The following is a 17274-nucleotide window of genomic DNA, read 5'->3' as shown; positions in this document are numbered from 1 at the left end:
AAAAAAAAAAAAAAAAAAAATTTAAAGAACAAGAACAAAACGTAACAAAAAAATGTCTCCCAACAATGTTTTCCGATAATTATTGTAGCAAGCAATTAAAGTTTAAAAACGTGCTAAAAGTATTGTTTGTTCAACGTTGATTGCGTACAGGTTCCAATAAACAAAAAAAAAAAAAAAAACTTTATTTATTTATCTAATTAAGGTTACTAAATTCAAATTAAGGTATCAACAACAACAAGTTTTAATCTTCAAAAGACAAAAAAAAAAAAAAAAAACAACCGAAATAAATTTTTAATTTTTCGCTCCCCCCCCCCCAAAAAAAAAAATAAATCCAAACTTTTATCTATTCCATTTTGCCAAAAAAAAAAAAAAAAAAATTAATAAATACATATATAATAATAATAATAATAATAATAATAATAATAATTGGTTGAAGATATATATATTAATTAATAGGTAAATTAACACTGGTAGTGGGGGGGGGGGGGGGGGGGGGGGGTGATAAGAGATTTAAGACAAAAAAAAAAAAAAAAGAAATCAAAGCTCAATAGTTAAACATTGAGAAAAACATGTAATTATAGAGTCACTTATAACCGGTTACGACATTAAAGCCTAACTAACAGATATGTAATTGGCCCAAGTCCTGTTGATATGAGCTCATGGTAAATATGTGCTTTCAGTCGTTGCCATCTTTCGCATCTGCATAAACGATTCATTTTGCCAAACAACGTTTTCATTATCAATATTATTATTAGTAGTATTATTAGTATTAAAAAAGTAAAAAAGAAAAAACCGTAAAAACAAAAAAAAAAAAAAAAAAGTTTGTTAACGTACATACACATATTTAACCGTAAATTTAATTTAGAAAAAAAAAAAAATTTATTATTATTATTATTATTTTTCGTGTGTGTGTGTGTTTTTTTTTTTTTTTTACCGGTGAACAACGGTTATAATACGTATGTTTATTAACGTAATCGCTTATGTATTATTATTTATAAAGTTTTTAAAATAAATTAACGGTGATTATTATTATTTCCTATATTTGTAACTTTCGAAAAAAAATAATAAAAATAATAATAATATTTCGCGAATATCGTTACAATTCTTTATAATTTTTTTAACTTGTGATGGTAAAAAAAAAAAAAAAAAAGGATTTTCATCGAAAAATAATAATTTATGTCCCTTTTTTTTTTTATCCATAATAAATTATACCGGTCGAATCAGGTTGAAAAAAAAAAAAATTTTTATTAATAATAATAATAATAAATTCAACGGTTATTTTATATAAGATGAAAAAAAAAAAAACTCGTTCCTTTGTAATTAACTATGTAGATAATTAATAATCCGAAGTAAATAATAAAAAATGCCGGTATAAAAAAAGATTTGTAATTTTACAACAGGCCAAGATTTTTAATTTAAAATTGTTTTTAAAGTTTAGGTTCAAAAAAAAAAAATAAATAAATAAATGGGTGAAACAAAAGACGACATGAAACGATAAAAAATTATTAAAAGGATGCGTCATTATTATTTAAGTTAACGTAATTGCAAATTTAAATTTGAACAAATGTCACAGATAGATCTGAAAACGACTACTACTACTACTACTACTACTACACTCACTAACTTTATTTTTTTTGTTTCATGTCCTAACTTACTTAAATTATACTTGATGAAGTTTAAAAAAAAAAAAAAGAAGACAAAAAGATTAAAGAAAATTTTTAACAAATTTTATTATTATTTTTTATTTTTTTCTTAAGACATTATTTGCATATTCAATCTATAAAAAAAAAAATTTTAAATGCCATCTCCTCAAAACTACTTTTATAACGTTTTTTTTTTTTTTTTTTTTTTTTTTTACACAAATGGCCTAGGCTACAAAAAATATATTTTAAAAATTTGTTTAATATTTTCTTCTTCTTATTTAAAATATAATAATATATAAATTAATAAAAAATTTTAATACAGAACGTGCCGAAATCGATGAAAACAATGAGAAATAGTTTATGTAATAATGTTTAAATTTATTAATTACAGATGAAAATAAATGAGAAAAACTTTTTTTGTTTTTTTTTCTCTCTTCGAAATTAATAATAATAATAATAATAATAATAATGAGTGACTTTGTAACAATTATTAAGAATTAAAAAAGAAAAAAATTTTTTTTTTTTTGAACGATTAAAAAATTACCAATTTAAAAAAATTTAAATTTGTGTTTCAATTTGTGGATTCGCGTGTAAAGTTTGTTTGTTTGTTTGATGACAAAGGGAGAGAGATAAATGAAAATGCTTTTCAATAATAAAATAATTATTTTTAAAATATTATTTTTAAGCATTTTTCATCCAGCCATGACGGGATCTGATTCAATGAATTCATTTCCGTCCGTATTAACAGGTAAAATTTGTATTTTTACTGGAAATTATTACACAATACATTGCTAAATTTTTTTTGTTTTTGTTTTTTTTTTTTTTTGGTAATCTAAATAAAGAGGAAAATTTTTTTTTTTTTTTTTTGCATGAAAAAATAAAAACAAAAAAAAAACACACCGTACTTTACATTTGAAAATTAATTCAAGGTTCAAATGTTAATTTACTTAATAAAAATTGAAAAAAAAAACTTAAATGAGTTTTTCTATGTTTTATAAAATTTTATTTTATTGTTTTATTTTTTACTTTTTTTTTTGTTGTTTTTGACCTGTTTTTCCTCGTGCTTAAGCGAATGAATTTTGCTGCCTTACATTTTGCATGAAAATAAATTTTTTTTCCCTCCTCATAACTAACTAATGCAGATAAGTATTAGAAAAGTAACGATAGAGAATGGCGTGTATGCACATTATTATTAAAGTTTATTTAAAAACGTTTATTAAAACTTGATTTAGACACAAGAAGTTCAATTAAAAGTAGATGCCTTCTTAATTTGGATCCTGGAACTTGTCAAAGTTATGTTCACAAATGGTATTTTGATTCGGATCTTCAAAAATGTAATACTTTTGTTTTTGGTGGGTGCGGGGGAAATGAAAATCGATTCGATACGGAATATGAATGCCTTCGAACATGTTTGGAAACAACAGGTAACAATAATTAACTTCTTTCAACGAATTACCATTGAAATTTATCAGAAAAAAATATCCAATTAACTATTTTATTAAAATTACAGACGATTTTTCTAATTTTTTAAAACCAAATGATAAACACGATTATTCGACTCATACGACAACAACGCCAGCATCAGGGCTGCCAAAACTTAGTTATGATAAAAAAAAAAATTCTCAAGTACCTGTCTGTGAACAATCTCCCGATTCCGGAAGTTGTCAAAGTTTTGTTCATAAATGGTTTTTTAATGAAGAAACAAAAAATTGTGAAACTTTTGTTTACGGAGGTTGTGAAGGAAATGAAAACCGTTTCGACAGTGAACTTGAATGTCGTCACAAATGTCTTAACAATAATGGTAAGTAATTACAAATACAAATGTAAAACGTAAAGCACATTTAAAAAATAAAACGTTTTTACCAGTCGATTTGCCACCATTCGTACAAAAGAAAATAGAACAAGAAGATGTAAGGAAACATAATAAAACTTTTAATGAAGAGGCAACGCCAACATTTACAACAACTACTACCCAAGCATCTCAAGTAAAATTTTTAAAACATCACAGCGTTTGTGAATTAGATGTTGATTATGGAAGTTGTCAAAGCTACGTACACAAATGGTATTACAATAAGATAAAAAACACATGTGATACTTTTGTTTTCGGAGGTTGTAAAGGAAATGGAAATCGTTTTGATAGCAGAGACGAATGTGTAAATACATGTGTTGGCACAAAAGGTAATGAAACAACAATTTCCTTGAATATTATAAAGTAATAAACTCGAATAAAAAAAAAATTTTATGATCTTTTAAAGTTTGGTTATGTTTAGTTAAGATTTTGTTATTTGCTGTAAATTTTAAACGAAAAAATCATAAACTCACCGATTTCAACGAATTTCCAATCCATTGACAATCCTTGCAACAATTTTAACGGACAAGCAATAATTATGTGTATCCTATAGAAAATTTTTCAAGTTAACACACACCGAACACGTTTCACTGATCTTTCCATTTTTTTCATTTTCTTTTGCACAATTTAAATTTATAACTAAAATAATTCGAAATTTACATCGCACTAAACCATTTTCTTTTTATAAAACAATCACAATTTTTAATAAAACAAACTAATTACTTAATATTTAATGAGAAATGTAATTTTGTCAGTTAAAGAAAAAAAAAGAACAACCTTCGATGAAAAAAAATTTATCGCGAAATGCAAAGTCAGCAACGTGAAACATGAAACTGACGTTTCTGAAACAATTTTTTCTTTTCCGAAACAATTAGGACCGAAATTTGAAAACTAAGTTCTTTTTTTTACAAACAGCAAATAATTTTGAAAGCGTCCTTTTAGTGCAAATATGCAAAAAAGCAATGTAATAAAATGAAATGAGAAAATTTTATCAAAAGTGATATTTTAAAATAATTAGTGACAATTTATTTAATTTAATAAAAATAATAATAATAAGTGAATTTAAACTCTTTTTAATTGCAAACAATTTGCATTGACTGTTTTATGTAGTTGTTACAGATAAAAAACCAAAGGAAAGCAGCTACACAGCAGTAGAAACGGAAAATAAAACTAATGAAGTAATTTTTGATGATTCACAATTTCATTCTGCTCGTTTGGGTAAGATGTTGAATATTTATAAAAACATTGTATTACATGTTAATATTTCAGTGGTTTGTTTTAATTAAAACATTGCCGCCAAAAAGATAAAGAGGTAAGATTAATATAATATTATTCGCATGCTTAACAGATATATGTAATTTAAAACCTTACAAAGGAACTTGCAAAAATTTTATGCATAAATGGTATTTTGATTCCTCGGAAGGAGATTGCCGAACTTTTATTTATGGAGGATGCTTGGGCAATGCTAATCGCTTTGATTCTAGAGCTGAATGCATGCATGTATGTGTCGGAGGCCACGAATGTAAGTAGCCATTTTTTTTCTCTCTTCCTATTTTGTTCTTTCCAAAAGTTATTAGTGTATTAATGCTCATTTTATAGATACTTTACCTCCGTACCTTCGAAATAAACTCAAACGTCCATTTAGTGATCAATGGGTGGATGGAAAATGGGTGAAAATTGGACCTACAAAACCTTCACTACCAGTGTCGAAAAGAGGTGAAGAATTAACCTTTCGGGACACAGGATATTTGAAAACTTTTATGTTTGCACGAAACAATGCGTTCATTCAATTGGACAGCAATCAGATTCCAACTTTCCAATTACGGTAAGGATGGTGTGCACCTTTTTCAAGGTTTAAATATTTTTATTTTAACTGCTTAAAAATTAAACTTGAAATTCAAACTTATTCATTATTAGATTATGCAGAGAAATTTCTTTTCAATTTCGAACGAAATTACCCCACGGTTTACTAGTGTATCACAGTATTAAAGATAGGCCTGAAGGACTCAATCCCTATGCTTTGTATGTGATTGTAGAAAAAGGACAATTAAAAGTTGTTCACGTTTTTGGGGAACATTCAACTTCTGTTATTGTCGGCGAAGGTAATAATAAAACAAATTGATTAAAATTATACAATAAAATAAGCCGATTTTGCAGATAATTTAATTTAAAATCAATTTCATTTTAATAGGACTTAATAGAGATATTTGGCAAAACGTAACCGTTCGGATAGATGTTCACAATGCAAGATTAGTTGCCAAAGTAAATGATAAAATCGCAGAAACAAACATTCAGGGGCTTCATCCATATCATAATTATGGCGTGACATCAGATTTGACATCTGTGGTTCTTATTGGTGGTCTTAGCCCGGAGGAAAAACTTCACGGTGTTAAATACATAATAGAAAGTTTTGTTGGTTGTATAAAAAATGTGGTTTTGAGGGCTGGTAAAGCAGCTTTGGAACTGCTACCGATAACTCCGTTAATAGCCACAAAACACGAAAACGTTCGGGAAGGTTGCATTGATAAGTAAGTTATAATAAATTTAAATTATTGCATTTGTGAAATTTTTTTTAATTTTTGTTAATTTATATTTTTATGCAGGTGCAGAACCAGAGCCAATTTATGCTTTGTTGGTAGCAGATGTGTAAATCATTACAATGACTTAACCTGTGATTGTTTCGGTACTCAATACGAAGGAGAACATTGTGACGTGTATAGTACGTTAGATATCTTAAAATAAAATTTTAATTAAATTAAACTCTTAATTTCCTTCTAGTAAAAGGAATTAAAAATTTATTCGTCACATATAATGCCTTTTTTCGTTTTAGCTGCAACCGTACTTACTTTAAGAGGATCATCTTACGTTTCCTACCGTGTCTACGACTGGAAAGATAGAGTACATTCTAAAGTCAATAGAATCAGTTTATTTTTTAAGGTACTCTTTTATTTTTTTAATTTGCAAAAAGTTTTAAAACTAAAAATAAAATTTATTAAAAATTTTAGACCCGTTATGACGATTCCGCCTTGTTTTACGCGAGTGGAGAATATGGCGATAAGCCGCATCATATAGCTGCTTCAATAAAAAATGGTTCAGTGATTCTCGATATTGACTTTGGAGATGGTCCTATTGTTTCCGTTTTAGGAAGAGAAGTTTATAAAAATTATTGGAACAATTTGACAATATTTCATAATGGTTTAGAAGTTTTGGTTTCTTTAAACGATGAAGTAAAATTATTGGACGCCCCTGGTAGTTTGCATCATTTATACATTGATCCTGAGATTTATATAGGAGGCGGTCCAGAACTGTCAAAAAAAAAAGGTTAATGATTTTTTTTTTTGGCATGAAATAATATTTAAAAGCTGTATAAGTTTACAAAAAAAGTCAATAACATTTATGGAGTATTTAATTTTTTTAAATTATAGGACTGGTTTCTAACAATAACTTTGCCGGATCTCTTAAATATGTTTTTTTCAATGAAATATCAATCATATACGAATTAAAAAAAGGTAATCCAAAGGTTCATTACATAGGAATGTTGGATCCAGAATTTTACGACACAGATGTAGAAGTGATACCGATAACTTTTCCCTTTCCAACCTCACACATGTGGTGGGAAAATCGAAGAACCGATAGTTTGAATATTTCTTTTGATTTCAAAAGCGCACGTAGTATGGGCGTGTTGGCGTATTGCGACGTGTCGACCGCCAATGGCCATGGTTACTGGCTAGTGAGTAAAAAAAAAAAAAAAAAAAAAAGTCTTTTTTCTTTTTGTTTATATTTAAAAGTCAAGGTTTAATTACTTTTTTAAACTTTCAGCTTAGAGTTGTTAACGATGAAGTTAGATTTGAATTGGTACCCGATTTATCAAAAAACATAACTCATTTAACAACCGTAAAATTTGATTCAAGAGGATCTTGGCATGTTGTTGCACTATCCTATTACAAAGGTGACCTAAAACTCAACGTAGATTTTAAACAAAAAGAAAGCCAACTATACAGCATGCGATTTCAATTAGGAGACAAAATTGTTATCGGAAGTGGTGGGAAAAGTAATATTGGTTCGTATCGAACTTTTAAGCTTAGTATAAAGTTCTAAAAGTTGAAAAAAGTTTTAATTTCTTTGAAAGTATTTTTTCCTTTGAAAAATGACTTTTTATAGGTCTTGTGGGTTGTATGAGGCTTATTTACGTAAATGGAGAATTTGTCGAACCGCGATACGTTGTTAGAACTAAACATGCAGTAGGTGATGTTTCTTTAGACAATTGTCAACTGGTAGATCCTTGTAAGAGACCCGATGCATGCGAACATGGAGGAAAATGCTCTATAGATGTCGATCGGGTTGTTTGCGATTGCGTTGGAACTGGATACATTGGCAAAAATTGTCATTTTGGTAAAATTTTCTACTTCAGATTTATTTTAAAAACAATCATTTTAAAAAAAATATTTAACGTGATAAAACTTTACAGCTGAATTTAGAAAAACCTGCGAAGAATTAGCATTATTGGGGTATACCAAGCCTGATGTTTATCTGATTGACATTGACGGAAACGGAAGATTTCCTCCTGCTCATGTAAAATGCGAATTCCCATCAACTGAAGATTCAACAAAAACTATTGTTGAACATAATTTGCCAAGTCAAGTAGTAAGTAAATTTTTTTTATTTACTTCTGATGACTAGCCTTTACGTAATAAGTGTTTTAAAAATTAATAAAAAAAGTTAACAAGGAAAACAAGTTTTTAAAAAAAATTAAATTTTAATTTTTTTTTAGGATGTGAGAAGTTCAGCTGAATCGGATTTTAGTTTTAGCATCAAATATCGAGAATTTTCAGCTGAAATGCTTCAAGAACTTATTTCACACTCTTTATATTGTAGTCAACACATTAAATATGACTGTTACAAAGCTCCTTTGGACCTTCATTCAGCAACATGGTTTGTGTCATCAGCTAAAAATGAAACAGTTGATTACATTGGAAATGTCAAAAGAGGATCGTGTCCTTGCGGAGGTGAAATGTCTAACTTATATAATGATTAATAATAGCATAATGTAAATTAAAAACTAATATTTTATAGTAAACAGAACTTGTGTGAATCCCCTACAGTCATGCAATTGCGATGATATTTCCGAAGCTAAATGGCACTCAGATGAAGGGTATTATATGGCACCAAGCAGTCTAGGAATTACTCAAATGGTATTTTTACAACAAAAAGATTTAGCTGTGGATGCTTTGGGAAGAATCACTCTTGGTCCTTTAGAATGTGTTGAAACAAGTTAGCATTGTAAAGAATTAAAAGGAATAAAATATATATCGTAATGCCCTGATTCTATAAACGTAGCGATGTAATTTTTCAGATACCCAAAAATATGTAGTCACATTTACAACTAGTCAATCTTACATTGAAGTTCCTGGATGGAGAAAAGGTGATATAGCTTTTAGCTTTCGTACAACTGGAGAAAAAGCAATTTTATTATATCAGCCTCCAATTAGGCCTCATTATCCAAGCTTTATGGTTGCATTGACAAACGGTACTTGAAAAGAAAAAAAAAAATTTACATTTCCTATAGATGATAAAATCAAAAAAAAAAAAAGCTGAACAATTGTTGAAATTTTAGATTTTCAATTGACATTTAATTTCACTCTAAATACGGGAAGATCCCGAGAATTAGAAATAAAGTCTAGAAGAAAATTAAACGGTGGAGAATGGCAAAAAATTTGGATTGATTATAATGAACATCACGTTCGATTTATGATAAATACGGATTATCAAATGGTAGATTTATTACCCGAAGAAGAATTTGGACCTTTTGAAGGAAGCATGTTTATCGGAGGGGCAACGCAGTAGGTTTACAAAAAAAAATGTTTTTTTTTTTAATATTTCTTTTATTCATCTTATTTTAATTGAATTCATGTAGAGATTTACTACGAAAAAGCTCAGTTACGCAAGGATTAATAGGATGTTTCAGAGGTCTGGTAGTCAATGGAGAAATTTTAGATATTTATTCTTACATGAGTGTTCATTTATCAGAAATTATTAAAGATTGTAAACCAACTTGTGATCCGAATCCTTGTAAAAATGGCGCCAAATGCAAGGAACTTTGGAGTAAATATGAATGTGTATGCGAAAATCCTTGGGCACACATGGGAGAACATTGCGAAACCAGTAATATTTACATTTGAAGAAAATTAATTTTTTTATGAAAAAACAAAAGGACATAATTTTTAAAAAAAAAAATTTATTTTAGATATAAATAAAAAAGCTTTAACTTTTCTAAGAGAGGAATCTTACGTGAAAAAAAATTACATTCAAAATATACCCACGGAAGTTCACGACGTGTTGAAAAATTTAACGAGTCAAAATATATTAATTAATTTAAGAACATATGATCAAAATTCATTGATTTTATACATAAATGATCACCTGAATAATTTCATTCATTTATACATAGAAAGTGGAGAAAATGTAGTTTTTAAATTTAACGATGGGAATTCAATAAAAACTTTAGTTATCGAATATCCAGGTAATGCATCAAGTGATTAAAACAATTGTTTTTCCTTTTTTCAAGTTTCAATAAAATAATAATTAATTTTATTTTTAGGGATAAGCAGCGGGAAATCGGTACAAGTTGCCGTAATAAGAAACGAAACTTTTACAACTCTTCATGTAAACGATCGAAATGCAACCGTCGAATCCAGTCATCGACCACTCACGGTTTATTCAAATAGGCCGTGGTTAAATCCGGAAAAAGGTTTTAAATTCATTTTTGAATTACGAATCAGACATTTATTACTTATTTATAGAGTCGGATAAATGGTTATTTTTAAAATTTACTACTTTTTATTACAGAAATTTTGGTTCCCCAAAGACCACCCGCTCCCCCAGTTAATTATTATCAAATAAATTTAGGTGGTTACGATCCATTGACATTAATTTCATCGAAATTTACTAAATTAAAGGGGTACGTAGGTTGCATACGAGGACTTCAAATCGGAAATTACCTCGTCGACTTGGATAACTTAATAACGGAAACGTCTAACAGTGGTAAGAATTAATAAATCAATTTTTCCAAAAATTCAAATTAAAACAAAAAAAATTTTTTTTTGGTTTAAGGTATTGGAGATATAGTCTCCGGATGCCGAATGAAATGTGATGAAGAACCTTGTAAACATCAAGGTATATGTATGGAAGATTTTGAAAAAGGAGAAAGTTCGTGTAACTGTGAGCATACGTCGTACATTGGTGAATTTTGTAATGAAGGTACCTCATCACGACTTATAAATTATTTTAATTTTCTTTTCTTTTTATTTATTGTAATTTTCAAAACATAAAAATACGGTAATAAAGATTTTTTTTAATACTACATAAATTACTTTTTTTTTTTTTTTTTTTAGAAAAAGGAGCGGATTTCGGTGGAGAATCTCTTCTTCAAAGACAATTTGTATTAACTGACGATGTGTCTTCAATAAAAGTACAATTGGCATTTTCAAGCAGTGACTCTCGTCAACGAAATACAGTTTTATTAATTGTTCAAACCGAAGAAAAGTAAGATTTCACGTTTATTACGATCGTTATATCATAAAAAATTAAAAAATTAATATAATTTTAGAAGTTACTACCTACTAGTCGGTTTAACCGGTGAAGGACAATTAATATTTGAAGAGGGAAGAGGCGGAAGCGTTCATGGCGTGACAATAACTGACAGGAATTTTCTTAATGGCGCTCGTCACGCCGTGTATTATCAAAGAAAAGAAAATGAAACATTGTTATTGGTAAATACTTAATTTGATTACGTGTAAATAATTTTAATGTAAAAGAAACTCAAAATTTTTCCTTCCCTTTCGTTTTAGATTGATCGAGAACCCGTTTCTTTAGAAATTATTTCTATGGTAAGTAGAACGGAGAACAGCGAGCACCACAACAGCGTTAATGAAGTTCAAATCGGAGGTTTGAATACGACGGATCCGAGATTTGCATCTTATAAAAGTTACAGCGGATGCTTGGCTAGTAAGTTGAAATTTATTTGAAAAAAATGTTTGATGAGTTTTTAATTTTATATCTAATGCAAACACAATTTTTTTACAGACATTTTAGTGGATGTAAATGGACAAGAAATGAAACCTTTAGAGGAGTACATGTTGTTTACAAAAACGGGAAGTGAAAAAGTTTTAGTTGCAAATTCTCAAGGGATAAGAACTGCGCAATGTGCCGCTTTTGATGTTATTAATAAGCCACGTCCAGGACCGTCGCTGAACATAAGTTTGGTAAACACACATCGAAATTTATTTTTTTATGCTCTTGTGCCTTTCTAACAAAATTTAATTTCGAAAAATTTTTAGGGAACCGATAAAGCTTGGGTGGAAGATCCACCGGCGAGAATCCCATACAAATCCTTATATTCGGAAGGTTCAACAAGAGAAGAAGGAGCTGGAAAGGGTACGTTATTTAACTTCGTAAAAAATAAAATTATCATTTATATACATTTTTTTTTTTTTTTTTACAGTTATTTTTGTTGTATTATCATCCATTTTCGTAATCATAATTCTTGGAGCCATTTACGAACTTTGGAGAACGGATCGAAAATATCGAAAGAAAAAAGAATTGGCGAAAAATGCTCAAAGATTATGGAATCCGAATCAACACGTTTCCTATTCGAAACCTGGAGTCAAAGTTGTTTCTTTTTCAAAGGTAAAACAAAAAAAACGATAAAGTCAGAAACGTTTTTGTTAAAAATTTTTTTCTCATTTTATTTAATTGAAAATATTTTTAGACGAATACGTCAAAACCAAAAAATGATAGGCCAATAAATAAAAGTGAATATATTTCTATTCCAAACGAAATCGAAAGAAAAGAAGTAGACAAGTTAAGGAGTAGAGGTAGTAGTGTCTTACAAAAAAAAAAAAAAAAAAAAATTGAATAAAAAAGTATAAATAAAAATGTATTTTACAAAAAAAAAAAAAAAAAAAATTCATTTCAGCCAATTCATTAGCTAAAGTAGAAGAAGGAGAAAGAGAACAACAACAACAACAAGAAGAAGAAGCAGTAGTAAAAATAGTAGATGGAATAGAAAAAAAAAAATCACCGCAAATTGTAAAAACTAAAATAACAACGGATTCGAAGAGCGAAGAAGATGATAAAAGAGATTTAGTAAATCAGGTACGTAACGATGGTGACATGATGATGATGATGATGATTGGAAGAGCACCAATAGCAACAATATCAGAGGTTTCGCTTAATGAATTGGATTTCTGCATGCCTTGCAATTAATATGTCTCTGCACACACATACACACACACACACACACACACATTATTAGAAAAAGAGAGAGAGAGAGAGAACAAAAAAAAAAAAATTTTCTTTTTATTAATAAAATAGGTGAAGGTTTACCTTTTTTTATTAATAATAATAATAAAATTAATTTATTGATAGATAAATAAATAAATAAATAAATAAATAAGTTGAACAAAGTTACCGCAGCTCAGGGAAAAATTGATCTTTAAAAAAAAAATGTTTAAATAATTATTATTATTATTAAGTACTGCGTTTAATGAAGGCCTTATCGTAATTTTATTAATTAACAAATAAAAATAAAATTATATAAGTTCATAAGCATTATTAAAATAGTAATAATAATAATAATAATATTTTATGAAATCGTATTTTTGTTGCAAATATTGTTGTAGTTGAGTTGTATAGTTAAAGAATTGTTTAGGGGGAGGGGGAAAGGGAGAAAAAAATTGTAGATTTAATTATTATTAAAATTATTTAATATATTATTGTAAATATATAAACAATAATTATAAAACTGATATTAATGAAAAATAATAATAATAAATTTTGACATAGAAGTAAAAAAATGAAAAATTATTTGGCCATGTTAGTAAACAATAAATGGATGAAAATTTTTACAAAATCAAATCAAAAACAAAAAAAAAAAAAAAAAAAAAAAAAAACAAGGCCATCACTTAAATCATATTAAAAAAATTTCATCTTAAAATTAATAATAATAATATCAAGTTCATTTAATTTATTTTTGACGTCATTCCCTTTTAATTTATAAATTTGAAGAAAAAAGAAATCATTTTTTTTTTTTTTTTTGGGTATAAATAATAGATTAAAAAAAAAAAAAAAATTGGTAAAACTTGGTAAAACTTGGCAAAACTAATAAAAAAACTTTTTAATTAAAAAAAAAAAAAAAAAAGGAAAACTTGTTTGCAAAATTTAAATATGATTGATGTAACAAGTTTTATCACCAAATTTATTATATTTTATAAAAAGAAAACTTTTTTAAAAACAAAAATTTTTTTTTTTTTTTTATACAACTTATTGCTTTCATTGGGTTAAAAAAAAAACTTTTAAAAACGACGATAATAATAATAATAATAATAATTTAAATGTAAAAAAATAAATTTTTTTTTTTTTTTGCAATTCGATCGAAAGTGAGGTTAAATAAAAAAAATATATATATATATATATGATAAGTTTTTGGTTATAGATAATATTTTATTTGTGATTTAGGAGGCTGGTGATATTCGTAGGGAAAAGATATTGAAAACACCAGAACAACCTCATCAAATAAGGTCTTTGATAAAAGAAGAACCTTCCATAACAAAAGGTGGGCTTATATAAAATAATTGTTGAAAGTTGAATTTTTTTTTTTTTTAAATTAAAGTTTTTAACTTTAGTTATCCTCGAGTAAACATAAAAGGTTTAACTTAAGGTTTTATAAAATTTCATATTAAATGAAAATTAGTTGTTGTAAAATTGGGGAAAATTCATTTGGTGGGAAATTTTTTTTGTATGTTCCTGCAAAATATTTGACATATGTGTGCAAATAATGCTTTCCTGCATTAATATGCATGTTATTATCATTATCTATTGATTTTTTTTTTTTTTTACTTCATTAACAATCCATAAAAATTATTTATTTATTAATAGAATTTATTTAAATAATCAAAATTCATAGCTTATTCACTAAAAAATTATTTATTTTACTAAAATGCAAGCTTATTAATTAATAACTATTATTAATATATCGCATGAACTATTATTAATTGACGGTAATGAATAAATTTATTAACGTAAGTATGTAAAAAATTAAATAAATAAATAAATAATTGTTTTTTTTTTGTTTTTTAATTGAAATTTAAATAATTTAATAATAATTAATGTAAAAACTTATTTTTATTTTATTTTATTTTTAGAAGTGATGGCGAATAATGAAAAAAAATCATCAAAAAGTAATAATTTAATAAAAATATTCGAAGGAAAAATAAATAATTCAAAAATATTTTCAATATGGCCTCATAATTACGTATCATCATCATCATCATCTTCGATAAATAAAAATAATGATAATAAATATTCGTCGAGTATAGAATCGATTATATCGTTGGATTAATTATTATTATTATTATTAAAAATAGTATTTTAGTTTTTTAATTTATGATTATTATTTATTTATTTTAAAAAATTATATAATTTCATTTGTTTTTATAAATGTAAAAGAATTTGATTAGTTATGTAAATAGATAAAATAATTTATTATTATTATTATTTTTTTGTTGTTGTTTAAATTTACGATAATACCACAAAAAAATAAAATCAAAGGAAAATTTTTGTTTAATAACATTTACTAATAATAATAATTAGTTATAAATAAATAAAAATTTAATATTACTTATTAATTTTTGTTTTACCAAATACATAAAAATTTTTACATTTAAAAAAAAAACGAAACGAAACAATATCAAAATATTATTACTATTATTATTATTATTATTAAACATTTTAAATTAAATATTCACGTTTACAAATTTAAAAGAAACCCCTCTTCCCCTCACCTCCCCTCCCCCCACAAAAAAAAAACCTTATTTTTATTTATTTAGGAAAAATCGATTGGTCAATTAAATTTATAAGAATTTTATTTTCAATAAAAAAAAAAAATTATTTATTCCCATTCAAATCAAAAACAAAATCAATTGTAAATTATTAAATTAAATTAAATTAATTGATTGATTATTATTATTATTATTATTACTTATTTGGGAAAATTTATTAAAAATGAATTAATAAGAAATTTATACCGACGATGTCTGATTTGCCGATTATAATTTACACATTTATTAATTACATTATTTAAAAAGAAAAATATTAATAATAATAATCAGGAGCAGTAGTGTTATGTAACATATATTTAACTAAAGTTATTTTAATTTTTCAAATCAGTCGCTTTTTATTAATAATAATAATAATAATAATAATAATAATAATAATAATAATAATAAAATTACAATAATAATTTAATTTTAATTAATTAATTAATTATTTTTAATAAGTCATTGATTGATTTAAAATACTGTAATTCATTTTCTCTTTATTTTTTTTTTTTATTGGCGTTCAAATTCACACCCCCCCCCCCAATAATAATAATAATAATAATAATAATAATAATAATAATAAACATTATGAAAATGAATTTTTATAAATCAATTATCATTATTATTATTATTATTATTATTATCATTTCAAATTTTTATTTTCAATTTATAAAAATTTGTTTTTTTTTCAATCTTTACTTTTATAATAATAATTATTAAATAATTCTCTCCACGACTACAATTCACAATCAAAATTAACTAATACTTTTTTTTTTTTTTTTTTTATATTAACATTTAAACGTCAAAAATCATTCAAAACCTAAATTACTATTAATAACAATAATAATAATAATAATAATAATAATAATAATAATAATAATAATAAAACCCCTGACAGACAGACAGACAGACGAACATCATTTTTTTTCCCCATCTTTTTTCTTTTTTTTTTTTACGATTATATAAAAATTTTTTATATTACTCATCTCGAGAGAGAGAGAAAGAGAGAGAGAAAAACTACTTACAATAAGTAATTTTTTTTTTATATTTATTAATAATAATAATGTTGTTGTTGTTGTTGATGTTTTGATGATATCAATGATGAAACAATGATGCAATGATCGATCTTTCTTTTTCCCAGGCTCCCCAAAAAAGTTTTTTATCGTTTTCAAACGGATTTTTTTTCATTTTTTTTTTCACTCATCTTAAATTTCAAAAAAAATACATTTTAAAAGTTTTTATTTAAGACGGGTTGTCAACACAAATTAAAAATTATTTTCATATTGTTTTTTTTTTTTTTTTTTTCCGTAGATTTCACAACGCTTTTCCGGTTAATTAAGTAACCATTGAAACACAACGATGATTTCTTATTATTAAAAAAAAAAAAAAAAAAGAGAAAAAAAAAAAAAAACCATTCTAAATAATGTCACATACGGTATTTTCAAACTTGTGATAAATATTTCGAAAGTTTCCACAAAATCATTAAAAATAAAATTGTAAAAATAAAAAATTAATAAAATTTTTTTTTTTTTTTTTTTTTTAACCGAAAAAGCTGTTACGAGTATTTTGAGAAAAAAACGCCGAATTTATTTTGACATGAGATCAAGGATTTGATTCGTTGTCTTTCTTAAGGTCTTCTACTGGAACTGTTCGATCCTCCTTTTCAACTTCTACAATGAAAAAGTAAACGAATTAAAATTTTTTTATGTTAAAACAAAAGATTTACCTGATAACATTTTTTTTGTCATGTCCTCAAAAATTGAATTTAAATTTTAGACATGAATGCTTTAAAATTTTTGCTTTTATACTTACCTGATACGCTTATTGCTACAGGTTTTTTTTTTAAAGCAGTAATATTTTAAAACCTTTCCTTCTTTTAATTTTTAATTATTTTAATTTTAAATTA

General features: G+C 25.8%; 2 protein-coding genes across 2 annotated transcripts in view; one reads left to right on the top strand and one right to left on the bottom strand.

The window, feature by feature from the left end:
• Positions 1-2282: 2282 nt before the first annotated feature.
• Phum_PHUM158570 (uncharacterized protein) lies at positions 2283-12198 on the top strand (the record flags this gene model as incomplete). Its single annotated transcript, XM_002424843.1, has 30 exons — positions 2283-2391; positions 2876-3067; positions 3154-3444; positions 3510-3821; positions 4841-5014; positions 5092-5317; positions 5410-5594; positions 5684-6020; positions 6096-6211; positions 6323-6429; positions 6498-6813; positions 6918-7222; positions 7312-7552; positions 7654-7884; positions 7961-8136; positions 8264-8498; positions 8566-8763; positions 8846-9019; positions 9107-9332; positions 9407-9654; positions 9737-10012; positions 10091-10240; positions 10339-10533; positions 10603-10749; positions 10884-11034; positions 11099-11261; positions 11340-11496; positions 11575-11753; positions 11829-11925; positions 12041-12198. 30 exons carry the CDS (start codon positions 2283-2285, stop codon positions 12196-12198), a joined length of 6072 nt encoding a protein of 2023 aa, XP_002424888.1.
• Positions 12199-16970: 4772 nt separating this feature from the next.
• Phum_PHUM158460 (histone deacetylase RPD3, putative) overlaps positions 16971-17274 on the bottom strand; it is a gene marked incomplete at both ends in the record, with an annotated part of 2417 nt that continues 2113 nt past the window's right edge. The window contains 2 exons of the mRNA XM_002424842.1: positions 16971-17038; positions 17095-17119. Of these exons, the coding sequence (XP_002424887.1) occupies positions 16971-17038; positions 17095-17119 (93 nt within the window). The remainder of the gene's footprint in view (positions 17039-17094; positions 17120-17274) is intronic.

Source organism: Pediculus humanus, genomic scaffold, assembly GCF_000006295.1.
Source record: "Pediculus humanus corporis 1103172107502 genomic scaffold, whole genome shotgun sequence".
Taxonomy (NCBI): domain Eukaryota; kingdom Metazoa; phylum Arthropoda; class Insecta; order Psocodea; family Pediculidae; genus Pediculus; species Pediculus humanus.
Note: the sequence above shows the minus strand (reverse complement) of the source record. Positions and strands in the feature narration are given on the sequence as shown.